Genomic DNA, 25,049 nt, shown 5'->3' with positions numbered 1-25,049 from the left:
GACTAACCGATTGTTCCACGCAACGTCCTTAAAAGTACATGCTCCCAAATGAAGTTTGGCTGTAACAAGTGGGATTGTGCTCGGCCCATTAATAAAATATTGCAGAAACAAGCTTTAAGCACCATTGGTAGCTGTGACTGCACAAAGCACAATATCCTTGTTTTAATTTTGAAAGTCTATGACTTCCTCTTTCTATATCAATGTTGGCTATAATATGAAGATAGACAGTGGTGTACTGTACCTCTGTAATTTAATTCATGAATCCAATATCCAAACGTTGTATTTTGACTGCTTCAGGACATTAGACAGTAGGCTACCACTGAATTTTCCTGTGTTGGTTCCCAGTGATAATGACCCCTGATGTCCGCATTGAGTGCTGTGGGATTCTACTACTGTGTAAAGATTTATTGATTCCAGCGAGAGGGACAATTTGACCCTCCAAGCAAGGCCTTAGGAACACATTGGCTTGGCCAAATTCTTCCCATAGAGATTTCAGAAAACATACTGTATATATCAATTATTTTAAGCCTGGAACCAAGCCATCCAGGCTCCTGATGAATCACGACCATAAAACATTTGAAGACATTTGAATATACTATACCAGGCTATATGTAATATACACTTTTTGTGTTTTTCAAATACTTTTTGACACAGAATCAAATGGCCGCCACTGCTATGCTCTATAGCCGCCATTTGAACACTGGTGTGCGACAAGGTAAATCATTCCATTCTACCCCTTCTTAGAACATACCGTGTAGTATAGATCCACTGTGTGTGTGTGTGTGTGTGTGTGGCCTGTTATATTCTACCATCTAAGGCTACATGGGTGTTATCTCATTATGCCAGGTATGTCAAAAGTCCGGCCCAGGGGCCAATTGTGGCACGAGGACAAATCCTATATGGCCCGTGGCACGGCTTCCTTCCTAAAATGTATTATTTATGGCCCGCCAGTATATGTGAAATTCATACGTTGAAGTTTCTGTGTGTTTTGAATTGAACCTGGACAGATATTAGCTATGTCTCAGTAGAATGATTCCAAACAGCTGGCTGTTTTTATTGTTTGTTTAAGAGACCTTTCACACCTGATTACATTTGGCCAAACTGACATTTGAACAGAGTACAATTTATTGAACTGTAAATATAATAGCAATGGAGGGCATGCAATACATTTGCTTAATGTTACAGCCTAACAGAGGCATCCAGGTGTGTACCATCTATTTCAAAACAAAAACTTCAGTCCTTTGAGGAACACAAAAAACCTCTTCCCGTCTTTACCTTGAAAAGATGTCCTGCACACCTCCCTCCCAACAAAAACAAGAGCACAAAGGCCTACTCTACACTACGGAAACTAAATAAACATACACTAAATAATTAAATTAAATGCTGTATTTAAGAGCCATACATACACCTTAATTTACATAAAATCGCAGTGGAAGTCCCAAGGTTTTCATATCTGAATAGTAAGCAGATTGAGGCAGACTTGCATGCAGGGCAGAAATGTAAAAGCACTACCTAAACCACCAGCGTTCCTCTGGCCTTCTTTGAAGAGAAGCCATTGATCAAGTCATCAAAGTCCAACTCCCAGACAAGTTCTGGATCAATGGCCATTGAGTGAAAGAATGTTAAAGTGTCTCTGTGTCGTACTCGTCCTTCTAGTTCATTTTTAATCCTAGCCCTGTGTGGAAAAGAACCATTCTCCCTAGCAGTTGCCGACAGGATGCGTCGGATGCGTACAGTCTGAATGCAATGTTGGTAAATGTTGACTGCAAGCCACAATCAAGCATTCAGTCTATCAGGTCTGATGAAAGATCTTAAGTGAATCAGTTCATCAGTATACGTATCGCCGACCCGCTAAGCACATGCTTCTTCATGTTGACAGTGGTGAAATTGCCTATACCCTACCCTACGTCATATTGTACATCATTGCATGATTTTCTGTGTGTGTGCGTGTGTGCGTGCGTGCGTGCGTGTGTGTGTGTGCTTTTTACCCTTTACCTTTTTCTTCCCAATTTAGTTGTTATGCCAAGCCAATTGATTCAAGTAAAGTAAAAATACCTCAACATTTTACTCGACTTAAGTAAATGTACTTCGTTACTTTCCACCACTGGTCCTGGGCATGTGTCCGCGTTGTCCCATGCTTTAATCTGTCATTGACTGTCTCTAGCCTCACTTATGAAGCACTGGCCTTTAACTTTAATCCTCAAGTCTCCTTGTCAGAACAACAGAAGTTTAATACCTCAGCTTTGTTGCAAAAAATAAATAAATTAGATGACAGGAAGTCAAGAGTTTCAGCCTATTGCACAAAAATATACAGCTACTGTATATGAAATATATGAGCTATATAGTTTGGCACTTTTTTTGAAGAGCAGAGAACATTTGATTCTTAGTGAACGATGTGTACTCAGCAGCCCAATTAGTTTCCTCCAAACTCCATAAGGGGATTTTCTTATTTGGATGCGTTCACACTAATAGTGGCACACATTATTATTTCTGTGTATCTGATGGCCACAGAGAATACTCCACTGATTGGCCAGAGGGCGTGCAATATGTTCAGATAAACGTACAGCCCCATGTTCAAAATCAATATGCAGTAAAACAAATGTTTATTGTTTTTTATTGCTTATACTATCGTTAACCACATTTTTTTCAAAAATAGCAGATCTACAAGCTCCATTTGACTAAGAATAGAGGGTTTAAGTGCTTAAGAACAGCAGGGAATTCAATATTAATGTTCAACTTTTTTGGGAACACAAAAACTTTGAGGAATGTGATGAAAGCAAATGAAGAAAGGAGAGAGATGAATAGTCAGCTGAGTGTCACGGGCCTCACGGCTAATAATCTTTTCTAGGTCGTACTTGCTGGAGAAGTGGAATAAGTTAACCCATTAAGACCGGGAACGCATCTGTGTGTCATTTTTTTATTTCGTTGGGCTATTAAAAAATAGCAAATCTATAAGCTCATAGCACCGAGTGCCCTATGAGTTTGTAGATCTGCTATTTTTTTTTTTTACATTAGTTACTCAAATCTTTGCTTCTGGGGGGCTCCTGGAACTAAATATTTTACAAATGTTTGCTTTAAAAAATATATAATCAAAGATTTTGCCACAAATGTTTACGATTTTTCAAAAATAGCCCAAATAAATCAAAAAAATGACACACAGATAAGTTCCCGGTCTTAATGGATTAAGTTAGCCTGTTTATTTCAAGGTTTTAGTAAGTAGTGCCAACAGCCAAAAAAAACATTTTTTTTTGTTAAAAATGTATTATCCCAAAATACAGTATGAATAAACACTACATTTAATATTTTAAGTGGCTGTATAAAGCGGGATAATCCACTCTGAGCCACTATGTGCTTCATATCAAAAGATTATTCACTCCATGAAGGGAAACCCTTGTCCACTTTGGATTTGAGGGTCATTAGTCTCCACATCATGCATTATTCTTCGATAACACTATAGCTGCTGGTTGTGGATTATCCCTCACTGAATTGCTGAGCTATTATGCAGAATTCTTATCATGTCAGTCACTAAAAGGACATTCATTAAGCCATTAAGACCGGAAACGCGTTTGTGCCGCGCTATGAGCTTGTAGATCTGCAATTCTTTTGAAAAATCATAAACCCCCTGAATCATGGGGGGTCCCTGGAACGAAATATTGTTTAGATGGGGGTCCGCGGCCAAATACATATCTAAAAAAAAAAATCTAAATCCTAACAGTATGTTGCTATATCAGTGGTGCTCCAACTTTTTCATGTCAGTGGGAAGCAATAAGCTATACATCCTTGGTTTGGTGACATTTTGAGTTAATCTGCACTGTCTGTCTGTCACTGAATATTGACTTTTGACTACCCCTGCACAAGGACTGTGGTACTCTTGTACATGGACTACTAGGATGTACATTACGTTTCTGAAAGGATACCTGTTGATATATTGTACATATTGATTCATTGATTAATGGTAGTTTCAATAGACTTAACACACTCATTGTCGGCAAAATCAGGCAAAAATAAGAATTAAATAACATAACCCTAACCTAACCCTAAAACCGAAATAAAGTAACAAAAACGCCCACAATCCGGCCAAAGACGCACATCTTCGCACACGGGTCGGGGACACATGCACGCGCTCGCAGAATGCCCACCCGCTCCTGCCTAGGCCCAGCCTATAGCGTTCTGGCTGCGCCACTCATATAGACATATTACGATATCCAAAATCCCACTTTTACTCTTGCTTGTGCCTCTCCTGTGTTTTAACCTTGCTGCTGTTGACACCTGAATTTCCCTCCAGGGAAAGAGATTTATCTTATCTTATCCTAAAATGAACCAAAAATGGTAATTAATAGCTGCATAAGATATCCCAGAAGATGTATAACAGAAGTGATGTATAGATTATCAGGCATTTGTCTTTGCCTGAGGTTGTGTAACTGAGGCCTGGGGTGTTAACGTCAGAAATCACACCGTATGGCGTGATTTTCACGTTGCATTAATCTTCCATCATTCACATTTCAGCAAAAGGCCAAACATTACTCTCTACATTGCGTGCCAGCTCTGTATGTCATTGGTGCTCAAAGTGGGGTCCAGGGACCCCCAGGGGTCCTTGGGAGGGGTACCAGAGGGCCCCCAGCTAAATTAGTTACAATCATTGTAACCACTTTAACCATATGTTATACTTTGGCTATTCAAAAATAGCAGATATAGAAGCTCATAGTGCGGCACTCACTCTGGGCTGTACTGTCCCACTGTCTCGCCTCGGTGAGGCGATTACCTAGCGAGACTCCACTATATATATATATATATATATATATATATATATATATATATATATATAGGACATCTTGTTCATGGACTGTGAGCTGTTAAACGCGGTTAACTATATATAGCTTGACATCATACAGTATTTATACAAATTAACCTTGCAGTCAGGGCAACCGTATCATACAGTATGTGGTGCATCTGTCGTCGATACATGAATGCAGAAAATTACACCAGCCGTCTAATAACAGACAGAGCCACGAGGTGAACAGCTAGCGTTCGAAGCATCAAACAGAGACATCTGTCTTTCTGGAAATATGTTTTCCACTGCGTTGTGGTTTCCAAGTTTTCTCTTCATATCAGCTATGGGTTCAGAGCAAATCTTTTTGTTTTATTTGAAAGGATGAGCCATTAAAAATGAAGTGACGCTTACCTGTGGTTTAAAGTTTAGAATACAAAGCAGCGTTTCCCCCTTAAAGTGATGCTTGTTTTGATGTTGATTTTTGATGTTTTGGATAATTGGATATTTTGGTGGATGTTTTGTGTGAAGCACATTGAATCGCCTTGTTGTTGAAATGTGAAATACTAATAAGATTGCCGTGCCTAAATCCAACAGGATAAAGTGAAAGTTAAATTATCGTGGCTCTGGACCAGTGTTGATTTTGACAGCACATTTTTATTTAGTTTTAGTCATAGTCTTTTGAATACAAATTTATTTAGTTTTAGTCATATTTTAGTCGTCTGAAATGTTTCAGTTTTTGTCTAGTTTTAGTGGACTAACTATCATAAGATTTTAGTCCACTAAATCTACAGTTGATTTAGTCGACTAAAATGTATTTTGGCGGCGCCTTGACGGCTTCGTAATGGCTGATTTTACACTTGATTGCATGCTGAAAATAGCAGATCTACAAGCTCACAACGCGTCGCGCTGCGACGCGTTGTGAGCTTGTAGATCTGCTATTTTCAGAGCGCAACACCCGGGGGCAACCAAGCATAAAATTACTTGTCTTAGTTCTACTTCTCGAGTCACTCCCTACCATTTTAGTCTAGTTTTTATTTGTTGACGAAATTGTCAGTATATTTAGTCTTAGTTTTAGTCATCATAGCTTAGTTTTTATTTCGTTTTTGTCAGTGAAAAAAAGGTAATCGACGAACATTTTTCGTCATAGTTCTAGTCGACAAAATCGACACTGCTCTGGACAGAGTAGGATGGTTCAGCTGTCACCAGACTCACCACTATATGGCTCACGTCGGAAAGCTGCGCTGTCTGTCACTGCTCTACACTGTCTGTCACTGTCTGTTACTCAAATGCATTTAGTTTATTTGAATTGAGATTAACACCACAAATCAAACATGTTGGTTCAAATCATCCGAGTATGGCCCGGACGGTTGGCGTAGCCGTCTGGGCACCTAGGCTGACGTGGTCCAGCCTGACAGCGTGTCGCGGGTTCGGCTCCCGATTTGCTTCTGGGGGGTTTCCCTGAAACAAAATATTTTTGGATGGGGGTCCGCGGCCAAATACATATCGTTTTGGGGGTCCTTGACATGAAAAAGTTTGAGAACCTCTGATAGAAACAACACGTTTTTTTCAGAATACTGTTGGGATTTAGAAGACATTTGTAGAATCGGCTTCAGGTCTTAATGTATTAAAAATATAGTATAAAACACAATTAAGGATTAATGTCCATTGTGGTGTTGTGTTTTGTCTCTCCACGACGTATATACCCAACATCCACACGTATTTGCAGTATTTGTTTATCTCTCTCTGTCTCCATGTGTCTCTCACTCTCTCTTTCACACGCACGTGCACGCACGCACGCACACACACACACACACACACACACACACACACACACACACACACACACACACACACACACACACACACACACACACACACACACACACTCTCACACACACGCTCCTCGCCCCCATATGGCCACACGTACGGCACATGGGTAGACTGAGATGAGCTGTGGTATTGATCAGCGTGGCCATCTGGTCGCTGTACAGCGTGATCTTGTCTGGAAGCGTGATGGCCTGCACCCTGATACCATCTTGATTTGCTTCTAATCCAGTCTGCAGTGCAGGCTGGGTGATGCTCTTCACTGTGTGTGCACCTCTATGGGTGACATCACCTATAGAGTAAGTCTAAACTGGAACATTATCGTCGCTGTCGTCGGGCAGAAAACTTGTATATGTCTATAATTCAACTTTTCATGTTGTGGGCAGTGGTGGAAAAAGTACTAACATTTTTTTACTTAGGTGAAAGTATCAATACTGCAATGTAGAAATAAACTCTGTTACAAGTAAGTCCGGAATTCCTAATTTACTTGAGTAAAAGTACAAAAGTATCGGTATCAAAATGTACTTAAAGTACCAAAAGTAGAAAAGTTCTCCCAAAAGTAGAAAGTTCTCATTATGCAGAATGTCCCATTTCCCAAGTTTTGAAATGTATAAAATGTACTAAAATATTTTGGAAAATAGCATATCTACAAGCTTGTAGATCGGCTATTTTCAAATGGCCGAAATGTATATAGGGCTGAAGTGGGTAAGGCATGTTTTGTAATAATAATCAAAATCCACAAAGTGGTGGATTTTGAGTGGAGTAAAAAGTACAATAGTTGAGATGTAGTGGAGTAGAAGTAAAAGTACAGCAAATTTGAAATACTCCAGTAAAGTACAGTACAGTACGGTACTTGAGTAAATGTACTTTACACCACAGGTTTTGGGGAGCGGAATACGTTTGGTCTCTCACGTGGGTTAAAATCTCGGGTAGGACATGAACCTTAGAGATTACAGCTTTAATTGAACACTGAGAGTGTATACTGTACATACATGCCATTTGGTTACGTTTTTTTCAGTCTCTTGAGTTTATAAAACAGGGGGTAAAAAGGTTAAATGAACAGTGAGGACTGTCCTGTGTGTACAGTGTCAATGCGGAGGTGAGATCATACATTATTATCGTGTGATAAGGAACCTCAGTATCTGCTGACATGCTTTTACATTCACAATGGATGACACGTTCATAAAGGAGAGTGCTATTGATCACTTTGAACCGCCGGCCACTGTGATTGGGTTTGTGTGCACATACTGTAAATGTACATATACTGTAGTACATACTGCATGTGTTAACTACAGCATCTAAAAATAAAGGGTAAATGCAAAGTACTCCATGCAATTTAATTAACCTTTTTTTTCACTCTTTTTTTTTTTTTTACATTTTACTGATCCTGATCTTCATCTTATTTGTAAGTCTTATGTCATGGAATAAATGTATAAAGCAATTTAAACCTGGCATCCCTATTTAGGCGAAAATGGTCAAAATTGTCCAACATCTTTAAGAAAAATTGCAGATCTATTAAACTTGTAGATCAGTTTGTTTAGTTTCTATGTTCATGATCTAAATTTTAAAAATGTACTAGAATGACTGGAAAAGGGAATGTATTTGGCCGCCGACCCCCATCTCAAAATATGTTGTTCCAGGGACCCCCAGAAGCAAATATTTTAGTTACAAATGTTCGCTTTAAAAATATATATATATTCAAAGGTTTGCACAAGTTTTCACAAATTTTCAAAAATAGCAGATCTACAAGCTCGTAGCGCGGCACTCGCTTTAAATAATGCTAGTTTTTATGTTCATGATCTTAATTTTAAAAATGTTTTAGAATGACTGGAAAAGAAAAGAAAAGAGACAACCGCCGCAAAAAGAAAAGAAGGATAAATCTAGCAGAGAGAGCACTTTAACATTCAGTCACACACGGTCCCAGGGGGGGCTGGTGGGCTTGGCGGAGGATCTCTGGCCATCCATCATGATGGGAGTGTCTGTCAGCCAGCACTATGGCTGACACAGACATCACGTCACTGGTATTACACCTGCCCATCATCCACATCACATCAGGCCCCTCAGAAGCACCACAAGCTTACATTATAAATGAACAGTAGCCTACTGTTCTAAAAATGAAAAATAGCCACACGAGACAAATAGCTGAATAAATCAAAGTGGTGGTTTATGAAAGTGAAGCACGGCATGGTTTTTAAGTACTTTTACTCAAGAACTGTACTTACTGTAAGTACAATTTTGAGGTACTTTTACTTTACTGGAATATTTCCACATTTCGATGCTTTTACTTCTACTCCACTACATCTCGGAAGCAAATATTGTACTTTTTACTCCACTACAATTATTTGAAAACTTGTTTCTAGTTACTTTGCAGGTATAAATTATTATATTATAAAACATACATTAACCACTTAAGCCCTATTTTATACCTAGGCTATTTGAAAATAGCCGATCTACAAGCTCACAACGTGTCGCACCGCGACGCGTTGTGAGCTTGTAGATCTGCTATTTTCAAACATTTTAGTACTTTTACTTTTGGTACTTTATGTATATTTTGATGCCAATACTTTTTGTACTTTAACTCAAGTAACATTTTGAACACAGGCCTTTTACTTGTAACAGAGTATTTGTACTGTGGTATTGGTACTTTTACTTAAGTAAAACATCTGAGTACTTCTTCCACCACTGGTATTACACCTGCCCATCATCCACATCAGATGAAGCCCTTAGAAGCACCACAAGCTTACATTATAAATGAAGAGTAGCCTACTGTTCTAAAAATGAAGAATAGCCACACAAGATAAATAGCTGAATAAATTAAAGTGACGGTTTTGAACGTGAAGCACAGCATGGTTTTCTATCAAAGCTACAATCCTGGACTTATTTTGATTTCAAAGAAACGTCATTTTAACCATTCTGTATGGTATAGTATATTAATACAATATAACCAGTGGTGGAAAGCAACTAAGTACTTTTACCCAAATACTATACTTAAGTACAATTTTTAGGTACTTTTACTTTACTGAGTATTTCCACTTTTACTTCTACTCCACTACATCTCAGAGGCAAATTGTAAACTACAATTTACAATTACAGCTGAGGCGTGCAAGACTTCCGTGTCCTGCATGAACTAACGCTATGCTTCATGTTTTGTGCACAGAATCCAGGTGTATACTGGGCTGGAGCTTTGTAGTGCACCTGGCCCTCATATTAGTATGAGTTTTGAGGAGTTTATTTATTTATTTATTTAGCGAATGCAAAGTCCTTGAGGCAAGCAGTTGCCCTTGTCTGCTTATCGCAATGATTAATCTGACAGATATTCTGTGTTTTTTTTTTCCTGTTCTTTCTTTTTTATTTTTTTGCACATTGGAGTTGTTTCTTTATGCTTTTCTCTTAGTTGTTTTATTTAATCTTTTTTGTCTTTTTTGTGTAAAGCACTTTGAGTTGCATTAGATGTATGAAAGGTGCTATATACATACATATCATTATCATTATTATGGAGGGTGACTGATATAGTAGCCGATCTACAAGCTCACAACACGTCGTGATTCAACGCTTTGTAGATCAGCTATTTTTGGCTTAATCCTGCTTTTTAGTCTTTGGGGAGGGCAAGCTTCAATGACGTGTTTCATTTGTTTGCTCCTCTCCTCAAGCACACAGAGGGGGCGTGGGCTGCTGTCCCACTTTTAAGGAGTAAAGCTGCAAGAAAAGGGAAGATGAAGGACTGTTTAAAAGGAGAACTTTGACTGATTTATGAAACTACAACGTGTCCATTTAACCTGAAATTGTGCATAATAGTTTACACCAAAGAGATGTACAGTGAGAGACAATGACAACACTTGTTGGTGAGAAGAAGGCACACTGGGCCCAGACGGCTACAACGTGACAAAGTAAAGAGAGAGGATCGTTATTCCATCAGAGAGTTGCTATCTTTCAGACGCCAGAAAGTGATGTGATTAAAAACTATTGATTGCCAAGTCATGTAATAGTGTCATTACTTGAGTAAATGAAAGAGGGCTCAGAACGGATAATTAGGATCATTGTGTTCCAATTATGATTATCTTGCATTTGTGCTTTACTTCCATAGTACTTTCAACTCGTGAGAAGATTTTAATTCACTTTTAAGTTTTTTACACTTCTGATAATGCAAGGCGCCAGCCTTTTACACAACATAGACATGGACATGAAAGGGGGCTCGAGCCCCTGCCCTTTTACCCGTCGGTAAAAAAGTGCCCTCTCCAGACTAGAGAAAAAAAGATCTATTACCCCCAAAAAAGAAATTTCAACTGCCCCTAGCGGCCTAACGGTAAGGCTGACGGAAACGGCAGTGGATGTGTTGGATGCAGCTCAAAGTGAACCTTACTCAGGTGTCTAGTTTGTCGCCGTCCGACCTTCTTAGCCCGTGCTATTAAAGAAAAACGGGCGACAATGGCCAAAACTCAATCGAAAATCGCCGATCAAAAACTGGCGAAAGTGGACGCTTTAAAGATGTTTTGGCCATTATCTCTGGAACGGATGGTCCAATCTGCTAAGTTCAAAGCTTGTTGGATGCGTGACTTTAAGGACATTTTAGGGTTATTTGGGTTTTCGGGCCTAAAAGTAAGTTAATTGTTCGGTGCCCTTTTGAGCAGCTCCAAATCCCTCAGCACGTCCCTGCAAGGCGCTCTTGTAAAACGCTCATTCAAATGCCCAAACCTGAACATTTTTAACTCACGGTGGGCCAGATGAAAACACCAGATGTGAACGCTCAGTGCAGAATAGAAGCTCAACGCCTCATTATGCTGCTGGTGTTGGGTCAGAGTGACCCAAACCGTTGACCCTTATACAGTATACTCAAGTACATTTACTCAAGTACTGTACTTAAGTACAATTCTGAGGTACTTTTACTTTAGCCTATGGGAGTATTTCCAATTTTCAATACTTTTACTTCTACCCCTCTACATCTCAGAGGCAAATATTGTACTTTTACTCCGCTACAATTATTTAAAAACTTTAGTAACTAGTTACTTTGCAGATATAAATACTATATTATATTATAAAACATACATTAACCACTTCACAGCACACAACGTGTTGCATCGCGACGCGTTGTGAGCTTGTAGATCTGCTATTTTCTTTTACTTTTGGTACTTTAAGTATATTTTGATGACAATATACTTTTTTACTTTTACTCAAGTAACATTTTTAACACAGGCCTTTTACTGGTAACAGAGTATTTTTATATTGTGGTATTGAAACTTTTATACTAAGTAAAATATCGGAGTACTTCTTCCACCACTGCACAGTACTGCTACTCCTACCACTGGACAGCCGAACCTTAACCCCTTCACGATTGATCTTGATTTGAAATGCATATTTTGATGAGTGCTCTCTCACACTCACCTTTTCCTCTCTCTCTCCCTTCTACTCTGTCCCCTGTGTCTCTTTTACCCCTCTCTCTCTCCCTCTCCCTCCCTCTCTCTCTCTCTCTCTCTCTCTCTCTCTCTCTCTCTCTCCCCCCTCTCTCCCTCTCTCCCTCCCTCCCTAGTGTCCCGAGGGGTTGAGACCGATGAAGGATGGGTCAGGTTGCTATGACTACTCCAAGGGCACCGACTGCACGGATGGCTTCAACGGGGGCTGTGAGCAGCTGTGTCTCCAGCAGCTGGTGCCCCTGGCAGAAGACCCCAGTTCCAGCAACGTGCTCATGTTTTGCGGGTGAGTTTTGCGAGCGTACAGCCCTACAGGAATGTAAATGGAATTAATAATAAACGGCTTGTCCCATTAGCTCCCGCCTCATCTCGACCTTCAGTGTGGCCATTGATGGAATTGTAAATACTGAGCACCCGCCAGGTTGCAAAGAATGACATTGCCGAAGTTTAGTTTCCATGCATATGTACACAGCGAAAACCTCTTCAATCAATTAATCAATCAGTCAGTCAGTCAGTCAGTCAGTCAGTCAGTCATCTATTTATCAGTCATATATATTGATCTATTGATCTATCGATCGATCGTTTGAGCAAATATATCTATGCTGTCGGGCAGAAACCAGCTAACTCCAAAATGATAACTTTGAAAAGAAATTCAGGAAATTAAAAAACAAAACTAAGGGTCCTTTCAGACGGCAAGCGGCCAACGCGCTTATGTAATTCACTTTCAATGAGAGGCGGGCGATTATTTGGGACGCGCGGAGAAGTTGAGGGGAGGTGAGGCGAGCGGGCACGGTCCCGTGAAATTGTTGCGCACGTGCTCGTTTGTGCACACGTGTGCGGGCGGCAAGAGCTGGATTGTGGTTTGTTTTCTCCGCATCGTGCAGGAGGACAAAACAACAATGATCGCGGCTGATCCTAGCGGTAACGCCCACGTGGACCGATTGCCGTCTGTCACGACCTAAAAAGAGAGATAAGAACAGCTGAATGGACCTCCAAGCTCACAATGAGGTTGGAGGTCAAAAGGGGGGGGAGCCTGGAGTCAGCAAAACCAGCTAACTCCACCCCCCCCTTTGGTGGAGTTAGCTGGTTTAGCAGACAGTTTGAGGATCCAATGGAGTTAGCTGGTTTAGTCAGAAGCGCTTTGTAATACTTTTCATTGGTTCAATATTGTTTTAACTAACTAACTAACTAACTAAAAAATAAAGCTCAAAAATGGAGTTAGCTGGTTTCTGCCTGACAGCAACAATATATAAAATATATCCAGCCAGAGAATTACATTCCTACAACATTCCAAAACATTATTGGATGCACCAGTGAAATTTCTAATTCCTGGTTGTACACCAGAAACACGTGGCTGTTTCTACTACACAGTAAAATAATGAGTGTCAATTTAACTCTGAGAGTGTAAGAGAATGACTCTTACACCCTAACAACACTCAGGGTTCTACTGTGTAGGGCCCCTCACGAAGGCAGCATCAGGATAATCTAATTGATTTATTAATTATGAGGCCCTTGGTGACACTCATGCCTGAATTATGCTTAGTTGCGAACGGGTGTCATGCACCGAAACGAACAGATCTACAAGCTCACAATGTATCCCAGGATGAGATCTGCTATTTTTTTGTGTGCGACAGCGGCAGCGGCAACTAAGTATCCAGGCTTAAATTAGGCCCTTAACACATCCACCGCCAGAGGTTAATCTCATAATGTACTCACCAGTGCCAAGGTGTTTTTGTTGTTTTTTTGTTTTTTTCATGTCGCCATAGATCTTGTTAAAATCCTTAAGATTGAGCCGTGAACGGTCTGTTTACATCCGCGAGATCTCCCTGTATCTCCCAGTGAAAACCACGTGTCAAACGGGGCATCCATGTTTGAGTTAGAGCGGATTACGTTAAACAGTGAAATGCGAGGAGAAAAAACTACAGGAAGAGAATTGAGTTTCAGTTTCGTCTGTAGAATGGGAGCGGGCGTGATCGTCGAAACCGGATCCCAAATAATTCTATTTCCTGTCATCAAACCGGAAACGGAAGTGGATCAAAAAAATTCCGAAAGTGCACCCGGACCGCGCATGCGCGAAAAGACCGCAGCCCGTAGGACTACGGGCTCGGCGCTTAACCGTTGGATTTAACGGCCCGTAGAACTACGGGCCCGGCGGTAAAGGTGTTAAGGTGAATAGATTGAAAATCCTTTTCCTTGATGTTCAAGTAATGTGGCGCTGCAAGTGTGAAAGAATGCTGAATGCTGACTAATAGAACAGAAAAGGGTGCGAGAGAATTACAGATACACGTTAAGTATAATAAATAGCCGGCAGAGCTAATGCAGACATTAAAGGTTGTCAGGCGTGTTCCTTCATGCAAACATGAGATGCATTAAAGCGGGGCATGAATAAAAAAGGCGGCAAACAGCAACCTAGAAACCAATCGATAGCCTTATAATCCAATTTTCACCTCTCTGCTTTGAAAACAGCCCAAGCATGCTATCAGGACTCAGTGGAGCATTCTGCTTCATGAGACTGTGTGTGTGTGTGTGTGTGTGTGTGTGTGTGTGTGTGTGTGTGTGTGTGTGTGTGTGTGTGTGTGTGTGTGTGTGTGTGTGTGTGTGTGTGTGTGTGTGTGTGTGTGTGTGTGTGTGTGTGTGTGTGTGTGTGTGTGTGTGTGTGTGTGTGTGTGTGTGTGTGTGTGTGTGTGTGTGTTGTGCAGTCCCGGTATGTTCCATTACCATTAAGTGAGTGTTGTGTGGATTGTGCTTCTCAGCCATTTTCTGAGCTGGGTATAAATGCTGAATGTGCATATTTATCACAGCTAGCCGGCCCGACTGAATTAAATGTAGGCTGTGTGTGTTTTTAAGCATTCGCGTGGTGCTTGCAGAGGGCCTTTTCAATTGAAAGATTAGACGGCAAAACAATAGCAGCCTCTCTCTGATCTATTAGCTTTTTGAGCTATGCGCGCTCCTTTGGTTTTCTCCTCTGGGGGATATTGCATATCGCCCCTTCTTCTAAAGCCTGTCTGACCGAGTTTGTATGAAAAGTGACCTAGTGTGTATGAGTGTGTGTGTGTGTGTGTGTGTGTTTCTGTCTGTGTGCTCGCACGTTAGTGTGCTTTGTACGCTCACTCAAACAAAAGCAGTTGCCAACGAAACAGCATTCTGTGTACTGTGTGAGTGATTTTTGTTTTGGTTAGTATCTACACATACGATTGTAGTCTAGTTTTAAATCACTTTTTCAGCATTATCTCCATACATGTATATTGTTCCTCACTAATGCTCACTAATAGGGCGCCCATTTATGTCTATACATGCTCTGTTTCGCAGACATAATCGATGGTCATTTCAAACAAGATTTTAGACCTTTTTTATGTAGATATGTACAAGTCTGTGTGTCTGCCAAATGTCTTGTGCACACTGCCAGTGTTAACTTAGTACAGTATATCCACATTTTATACTTTTTATTCTGACCTGTCCACAGCCCACCTCTGAGACTCAGAGCGAGTAGACGTAAATGTGTTATAATAAATGAGCATTAGTCAGGACCCATTTTAAGGTTGAAAATGGGTGAAAGTGTTCCTTTAACCACTTAAACCCCAGCATCAATATCTTGGGGGAAACCTTTGCAAAAAATAGCCGATCTACAAGATATTTATAGAGCGAAAACAGCAATGTCATTTGTATTGAGCCCCGAGGGAGTCAGCCAAGTATAGGGTTTAAGTGGTTAAAGCTCTTTTACCGCACCATAACCTGTCCCATAACAAGCAGGCCGTCGAACACTGAAACTCACCCAACTAGAGTCATGCTGCAGCATGCTTATTTACGCTACAGTATATACAAACCTGTCCCGTGTGGGTTTGCATGCAGTCTGACGGCCACACTGTACCCGCTGTGGCCTTTTTACCCCGAGCGGAGCGTGTTTACATGCATCACGATGACAGTCTCCTCTCCCCTGCCCAGGTGTGTACAAGAATACAAGCTGGCGGCGGACGGCAGATCGTGCATCCTGCAGTCGGAGAACTGCGAGGGTCCAAAGTGCCCGCGGCAGGATGTCCGCTTCAATGACACCCTGTTCGCCGAGATGCTGCACGGACACAGTAACAAGAGCCAGCAAGTCAACCTGGGACAGATATTCCAGATGACCTTCCGGTAACTAGTGCTTCACACACACACATACTGTGCACAGACACAGAAACGCACGCACGCACGCTCGCACACGCACACGCACACACACCGGCGTACGCAGACGTACGCAGACACAGGCGCATGCACATACGCACGTCACTGTCAGGCGGAAATCCACAACCGTTTCTTTCCAGGAAATGGAAAAAAAGAACCTTTGTTCCAATAGATCCAATGTAGTTATTATTGAGTTTCAACCTCTTGTTTTAAAAAGATATGTATTTGTATTTAATTTTATGGGAGAGAAAGAACACAGGCACACACAAAGACAAATTAGAACACATTGATTGATATTTGAAATCAATACAAATGTATACCTGTTAGCTGCCACTGGCTAAGGCACAACTTAGCCAGTGGCAAAAAACAGACACACTTAACCACTTTCACTTTCAAAATTTTTCCTAAATAGCAACTAACAGTTCTACAAGCTCACACAACAGCTTGTAGATCGGCAATTTGTCCTACTTTTTGCACGACACAGTTTTTTGAGTGGTGCCAACCACTCACAAGGACTGACTTTGTGTGTGTGTCTGTCTGTCTGTCCGTCTGTCCCAGTGTCGTATGTTTGAGCATGGCCTCAACAGCTGCAGCTGATTGCAACACAAAGATGCAACCAGTTACATTAAACACAAACTGGAGTGAAGGCACCACTCACTTCACACTGGGTGGGATTTTTTTAGTTTTGTTTAGATTTCTTTTTTGCACCTTTTCTGCCTTTATTGATAGATTGTAAGTGAAGATGGACAGGAAAGAGGTACAGAGAGATGGTGAGAGACACTCAAAGGTTGTCGGGAACGGGACTCGAACCCGCAACGCGCTGTCAGGCAACTTTAGAGCCTATAGGTGCCCGGACCGCTACGACACTGTTTTACAATGAAGTAGCACATTAATTTACGCAAAAAAACATACAAAGTTTAAATATGGAGATACAAGGTTTCTGCCCGACAGCAACGACATAGACACACATAAACATACAGTAGCCTACATATACATATACACATACACAGAGGATCAAATTGTATGTGCTATACATACCGTATCTTTAAGCCTCATTTGTACGTTGTGTGCCGAAAACAGCCGATCTACAAGCTCTTGCGTTGGGAGCTTGTAGATCACCTGTTTTTCAGCGTGCCACTTGCATCGCATTTATATATTAAACTTAACATAATCTAGGATCTTCACTTGATGTTCGCTCACTATAGAGCAAGCTTCTAAAACCACAGCCACAACAATTACGGAAAACGGACATTTAAGCAATTGAAGAAATAGTGCACCACTAAGCAAAGTAGACCATTTACGGCTCAGCTTACCTCCCGTAGCAGTCTAAGACCAAACTATTTATCAGGAGAATATAGGCTTTTCCACTGTGTTTATAGTGATTTCTGAGCTGTACCCCAGTGTGAGCTATATGGGGTGTCGAGGCTACACCAGCATACCAGCATCCCACCAGTAACACTGGTATCATCCTCGACCATAAGCAGCTTGACGGATGGGATACTGGATGTCATTTTAAGATTTATTTGGGCAATTCAAAAATAACAGATATACAGGCTAAATACATGGGTGGTCCTTGACATGAAAAAGTTTGAGAACCACTATATATATAGCAACATAAGTTTAAAGACATTGTAGAATCCCCAGAAGTAAAGATGTGAGTTAAAAATGTTCATATAGGCTGTATATATATATATAGGCCTATTCAAATATTTGCACAAATTTTCACAATTTATATATATTCTTTTGCAGATCTACAAGCTCGGTGCCGTGATATGAGCTTGCAGATCTGCTATTTTTTGAAAAGCCAAAGACATCTAAAATGACACAGATGCGTTCCTGGATTAACCCAGTGGTTCTCAAACGTTTTCATGTCAAGGACCCCCAAATTAATATGTATTTGGCTGACCCCCATCTGAGAAGATGTTGTGCCATGGACCCCCATACAAGATTTGTGTTGTTAAATATTTTTTTTTGAAAACACTGTAGATCTGCAAGCACAGAGCTTGTAGATCAGCTATTTTCAAATTGCCGATGTATAGGTTCAAGTGGTTACAACTTATTTTTGCTGGGGACCCCCTGGTACCCCCTCAAGGACTTTGAGAACCATTGGTTAACCTACAGGAGCCAGTGGAACCAGTGCTGGGAGGTGAGGATGTGAGATGTGTTTGCAGAGACACACACAATGTTTACTGGGCTGATATCAGCAAGTTTGTAATCCAAGGCTGGATGAGGCCCAGTGCATCCATTCTTTATTAGAAGCCGCTCGGAGCTGATGGTATTTAATTCCCAGCTAGAATCTGTAAAGAGGATTTTTATAACCTTTTTGCAGTGTAATATATATTCTGACTTTATGACAGTGAGCTGCTCTCTGCCCAGTCTAAATACTTAACTGTAAGAGCCAAAATACTGTAAAAAAAAAAAACAGTTACAGTACATACTGTTACTACATGACCTCAATGATATTATTATTAAATTGTATTTTTATGATCAATTAATAAATAGTTAAAGAGAGAAAAATAAATGCAGTTTCAGTGTCAGTTTTCCCACATGACCAGAAACCCTAGTCTTCTAGACATGAACACAAATCCACACTTTTTTCCCTCCCTTTTATTCGGGTCCAACCACAGGTGTGCTCTTAGGCTTAAAGACTTCCCAGGAGAACTTGCTCTAACATCTCAACCGCCTCCATTTTCTGCGTCTCTGGGGACTCAACAAAGAGTGGAACGTGTCCTCTTTTATCAGTGTTGGTGTGAGAGAGAGAGAGATATGACGGAGATCCTCTGTGGAGTATAGCTCTGAGACAGTAGTGAGCTTTTTCTATTAGGGCGCTACAGTACGTGTGAGTGTGTATGGGCATGCGTGTGTATGTGCGTGTGTATGTGCGTGCGTGCGTGCGCGCGCGCGTGTGTGTGTGTGCGCGGGCTCTCTTAGGAGGAGAGAGTGCAAAGAGAAGGCATGTGTGTATGTGTGCTTTTGTCTCCACACGTATAGTAGACTTTGAGACGTTGTGAGGACCATTCCCCTGGTCCTCACAAGAGAAATGGTTGTTTTATGTTAAATAAAAGAAAAGGTTTACAATTCAGAAAAGATTTCAGGTTAGGATTATGTATTCAGGGAGCCCGCTGGCCTAGCGCATACCACATATAGGCTCCAATGCAGCCTGACAGCGTGTCGCAGGTTCGAATCCCTGTTTCCTGTCTATCTCCACTGTGTACTTTCAATGAAGGCAGAAAAAGTTCTCCCCGTGTCCCCTAGGGTAGGTACCCTCACAAAAAGCATGCAGTAATCCTGGTCTCTATACTGCCTCCCCCTGGTCAGCCGGGGCGCCTGATGGAGGGGAAAGGAGCTGGTTGGAATAACGTGTTCCTTCCTACCGGGGAAACTCCCCTCTGTCAGGTGATAAGAACCGGCTTGCTAGCTCTCATGCATTGAAGGAGGCATGAGCTCAGTTCTGGGCTCTCCCTAGGCTGGCAGAGGGAGAGTAGTGCCCAGGATTACATAGGAAATTGGCAGTGGGTGAAAAAATGGGTCCCAAAATTGTGGGATAAAAAGAAAGTCAGAAAAAATATTTAAAAAAAAAATGCATTCATAAAATTGCTGTCCTAAAATGCCAGTGTCCTCACTACTTTAGTAATACAAACATGTGTGCGTGTGGGTGGGTGTGTGCGTGCGCATGTTGAGAGTGATCCCCGGGTGCTGCCTGTTTACTGTCAGCCCCACTGAAAGCCCTGAAGATAATAAAGACAAATGTTAGTTGTGGTGAGATGCTGCCATAATCAGAGAGAGATGAGGAGGTCTGTCTGGGAGTCTGTTAAAGCACACATATTACTGTACATACTCTCACTTGTCTTTTATTTACACAGGTACAGTATATGCAGTGCAGACCTGCAGACATACTCAGACTGGTAAAGTGTAAAGGGTTGGGTTCATACGTACATACGTTCTGCCTCCAAGTATGACTCCAGATTGGCCATAACCTGGAAGGTGCATCTGAGGTTACCAATTCACAAACAAAAGAAAAATACAAATCAGGGATCGATTTGTCTGCTGCCTGGTCTGCTGGCAACGTGCACGAGAAATATGACGCTGATTGGTATAGTTTGCAAGATTAGCCGTGGACGGACACACAAAATGTGGGAGACATACTGTACTATGTACATACTATGTTAAATACAGTAGGCCTACATACATACTTATGGGGGAGATGCAAACAAATGCTCTTCTACTTGGCTCACACCTATAGACCTATTCACATGGCAGCCATTTTGGAATTTTACAGTGCCACCCCGTTGCCGTGGCAACAGGGTGGCACTTCATTAACTTAATAGCAATATGGCCGCCGTGTGAATATGGTCTATAGGTGCCAGCACTGTAAAAGTGTTTATCTAAACATGGGTACATGGGTAACACGTAATATATTATTATTATGTGTTAGCATATTTATGGTACTGTAGTTTACTGTATGTCAGTAAACTGTCAGTGTTTGTTAAACCCTATATACTTTGTTGACCAGGGTCCCCTATAGGGCTCTAGGTCCACTGTTTTATTTTTCTTTCTACACCAAATTTCTTCCAATCTACAGGCTTATAGATGCTTGCCCCAGAATAGGCTAGGGATCAACTGTCTACAATCAAAGCGGCAGTCAATGTAAAAACACAGAGGGAATGTTATAGTGCTACATATTTGCCTGTGTTTTTCTTGTAGTACTTGTACATCAAGCTGCCTCACGCTACAGAAATATGAGCTCCTGACCTATGGGCCACATATGGCTGGGGAGCCATTGGCTCCCAAGGTTACTACTTTATTTATTGTCAGTGAGAGAAATTTACCGGGTGCATCAAACTTCCAAATACAATTTATTTTAAAATGACCACACAAGAAATGACCACACGACCCGCTGTTGTTTTGATTACACAACAATATTGTTTGGCAGGCTCATCTGTTCCAACATGATAATTGCATTTCCTTCCTTTCAAATAAGAAGTAGATGTGGAATCACGGTCACCCGTTCTGCTCAAGGCACAGCTTAATTTGCTCTGCTCGGTAAAAATTGGATGGTAGTTGTTAGTGTATCGAGTCATTGAAGAAACCTTGCTAGCATTTTCTTATACAACTCTTCAAGTATTTATTTATTTTTGCCAGAGAACAAAATATCCCTCATGATTTCCGCAGACAATGGCATTCAAACCGTGATGTGCACGAATGAAGAACGCACTAGGGAGTGCCCATGGGGTTCAATGGGAGCTCATTCACAGGCCCAGGTGTGTGCGTCATTCGTGCATTAGATGATTTAGCCTGAAAGTAGTCTAAAAAGTGTATTTTGGAAAGGTAAACACTGTCTGCAAGCTTAGCTGAGAGCCTTTGGATTGGACTGTGAGTATATTGTTTTGGAGCTTATAAACAGATTTATTTTTATACAGTGACTGCTGTTGTTAGTCTCGGCCTCTGTTTACTTCAATTCATCAAGTATTTTCTTATTTTTGGGATCTTTCATTCCCCCGTAAAGTGTTATACAAAACAAAAATTCTCCTTGTATTCAAGGCATCTTTAATACGATATGCCCATATATACATGGACATAATCGGTTGGATCGGCGGTTCCGAATGACTCTATGGCAGACACTGCACTCCCTCAAGTCCTTGCCGATGCACGCGCCGAGTTTGAAGTTGGTCGGTCCCATATAATGTGAAGGGGGCGTCAACAAGTATCATTTGGTAGCGGCGGACATCTTGGTGGGTCATAAACAACTTGACTTAACATTGACTCCCACCAATATGTCTGCAGCTATGTCACGTATATAAGCACTATATGCACATGACATGGCCATATATGGGCATAGCATTCGGATCCGTGGCTCTGGACAGCGCATGACATATATCTCCATATATCTATGTATGGGCGTATCTGGTTTGTTTATTTTTATGTCTCAGTCATAGTGACAATGTCACTGTGACATGCCTATATATGGCCGTATCGGGTTTGTTTATGTCTGAGTCAGAGTGACGTGGCCGTGGTCCACCGGCCCTCCTATTAGCCAATTTTTATATAGGATGCTCTCAGGATACATCCATTCATCAAATAAGTTAGGGTCCTTGGCATGGTACATTTTGTGAACCTTTGGTTCAGGCTACAGAGTTTTCTCATCATGTCCCTTATATGATTCAGGACGAGTTTGGAGAAGTCATTTGCACTGCTATTCATATTTCTGGTGGAGCTCCAAAAAAAGTTAAAAGGGCGAACATAAATCACATTTTAATTAAAACAACTTTTAAATTGTGAGACAATTCACAATGTAGAGTCACTGCTATGAAAAAATAAGACTTTATTATTCATAGTTGATCAGTATTAATATGGCGTGCATCCATTGATGAGATCTGAAAGCCAACCTTACAGATGGTGTTTAGTAGGCTGAAAGGCATCTGTCTTGACACTTAGCTGGAATTATTCCTCTCCATTGGCTCTCCCAGACAGGCACAGCACACTGGAATATCATAATTGATTCCCCCCGACTCTCTAATTAAATGTATGTTTTACCGTCATGTCATTTCATCAAAGCAGGTATTCTGCTTCTTGAAGGCCGTTCTCTCCTTTTGTCAAGAGAATAATAGTCTGGCCTTCTCTTGGTCTCCTTACCGTCTCCATGTGCCTTCAAAGATCCTCCAGAGCCAGAAAGCCTCTCTATTTCTTCACAGAAATATTCCATTTTATATTCTTATCATATCCTCCCGAGCTTCTCCCCCATATCATCTTTGGTATGTAGATTGAGGCCCTACCATACATCTCCACACCCGTTTCTGCCTCTCACCTCCATTTTATACTCTCACTCTCAAATCCTTCCACTCCCCCACATCAATAGCCCTTAGTGAAATATGAGGCGACGGAAGCGAATTTCATTATTTATCCCCACAGCATCACAGGTATGGTTTTTAATATTCAATATTGCCTGTGATTTATGGCTCTGTGTGGTGTGCATTCTCATTCAAATTGGTCTCACTTTGTACAATATCCCGCTCGTGGATCTTTGCGACGGGGGCCCTGGGAATGGTTTCTGCAAACTGTTGTTATGAAATTACCAAGTTAATACAATTGCATGCAAGCATGCGCTCGGGCAATCAGCCTACATGTGGTAATGTGAACGTTGTATAGCGGAGAACAATTCAATTACAATTTGAATGTACCAGGAAGCTATGAGCGGGGATGTAAAATATGAAAACCAACTAAGCACTTAGATAGTATCTCTCTATACATTACCATAAGTTGTATGCAAAAAATACACCGTATATGTATAGAACTGATATTGTATTTGCTGCAAAGTGTAAATGAGAAAATCTGTTCATGAATATATAGGGTATTAAGATTATGGCCATGAAGTCAGCGGAGTAACATATTTTACAGAGCAAGGGAGGGAGGTTTCGAGGTGTTAACAACATAGTGGTGAGAAGAAAGCAATGTCTTAAATTTGGGCTGAATTCTGAAAAAACATGTTTTAAAGGGGGAGAACAACAACAATGTGCAGTACGCTTGCTCATTGGTCGGTAGAGTTATTATTATATCTCATTATTACACGGCTTCTTTGAATGCTTGATTCTGATCGGTCAATCACTGAATTCAGCGGCGTGTTAGTACATTTACTCAAGTACTGTACGTAAGTAAAATTTTACTTTACTGGAGTACTTCCAATTTTCAATACTTTTACTTCTACTCCACTACATCTCAGAGGCAAATATTGCACTTTTACTCCACTAAAATTTTTTGAAAACTTTAGTTACTAGTTACTTTGTAGATCTGGATTATCATTTCAAAACATACATTAACCACTTCAGCCCTATGCATACTTAGGCTATTTTCAAAGCATTTTCATACATTTGGAAAGTTGTGAAATGCGACATTCCTCAAAACGTGTACTTTTACTTTCAGTATTTAAGTATATTTTAATGTGAATACTTTTGTATTTTTACTCAAGTACATTTTGAATACCGGACTTTTACTTGTAACAGAGTATTTCTACATTTCAGTATTGATGCTTTTACTTAAGTACAAAATGTGAGTACCTTTTCCACCACTGATAATGACCCCTGAGCTCAATAACAGACCTCCGTCTAATCAAAGACTCAGAGCACCTGCTGCGCTGCTTGATTTTGTGCCGTATCCAACACGGCAGCCATGTAAACAAACGCACAATGTAATTTACAGCTAAACATTGCTCTCAAGAATGTTTTTGAAAACATTTGAAGCGAGAAATAGACTATGCAGTTACCGAAAATTGATGCTATTTGTTCAACACTTCCTGTTGTTTTCTGAGGCGACCGTTTTGCACTGGACGGACTGCCGCACCTGGCATACATTTATGGAATACTTTCATTACCGTATAAGCAATGAAATACTGCTTTTTGTTGTTACTTTTGGGTCAATTTATTAATTTATTTATTAAGTAGCCGTGTAATAAGCGGGATAATTGACGGCAAGCCGGTCATTGTTTAGAAATAAACCCCTTCAGGGTGATTAAATCCCTTTGCGTCTGGGTTTAATCACCCTGTCTGGGTTTATTTCTCAATAAGAAACCTTCTCAACCTTGTCTGCATGAAACCTTCATACATCTCATATTATGTTCAGGCGTTGTGATCTTGTGACTATCAAAAAATATTGCACAATGCATATTTAAATCACATTCCGATCTGAATGACTCGGGAAGAAGATTAATTCCATTATATTGGAAAATGCCAATTCTACATAATCTATTGGACGAAGCCTCCGTAAACCCAACAAATGAGTTTTCAGGGGAAGATCTCAGGCGGTGCACTGGCTCATGTGGAGTTAAAAAAGTCAATAATGTAGCCAGAAGCCAGGCACAGTTGTGCTTAAAAAGTAATCAATAACAAGGTAAAATC

At 40.8% G+C, this 25,049-nt stretch overlaps 1 protein-coding gene across 1 annotated transcript in view; it reads left to right on the top strand.

Moving 5' to 3' along the window:
* Window positions 1–25,049, top strand: part of astn2 (astrotactin 2) — a gene marked incomplete at both ends in the record, with an annotated part of 625,858 nt that overhangs the window by 403,232 nt on the left and 197,577 nt on the right. The window contains 2 exons of the mRNA XM_080420257.1: window positions 12,120–12,286; window positions 15,943–16,131. Of these exons, the coding sequence (XP_080276383.1) occupies window positions 12,120–12,286; window positions 15,943–16,131 (356 nt within the window). The remainder of the gene's footprint in view (window positions 1–12,119; window positions 12,287–15,942; window positions 16,132–25,049) is intronic.

Source organism: Gymnoscopelus braueri, assembly GCF_963280865.1.
Source record: "Gymnoscopelus braueri genome assembly, chromosome: 22".
Taxonomy (NCBI): domain Eukaryota; kingdom Metazoa; phylum Chordata; class Actinopteri; order Myctophiformes; family Myctophidae; genus Gymnoscopelus; species Gymnoscopelus braueri.
Note: the sequence above shows the minus strand (reverse complement) of the source record. Positions and strands in the feature narration are given on the sequence as shown.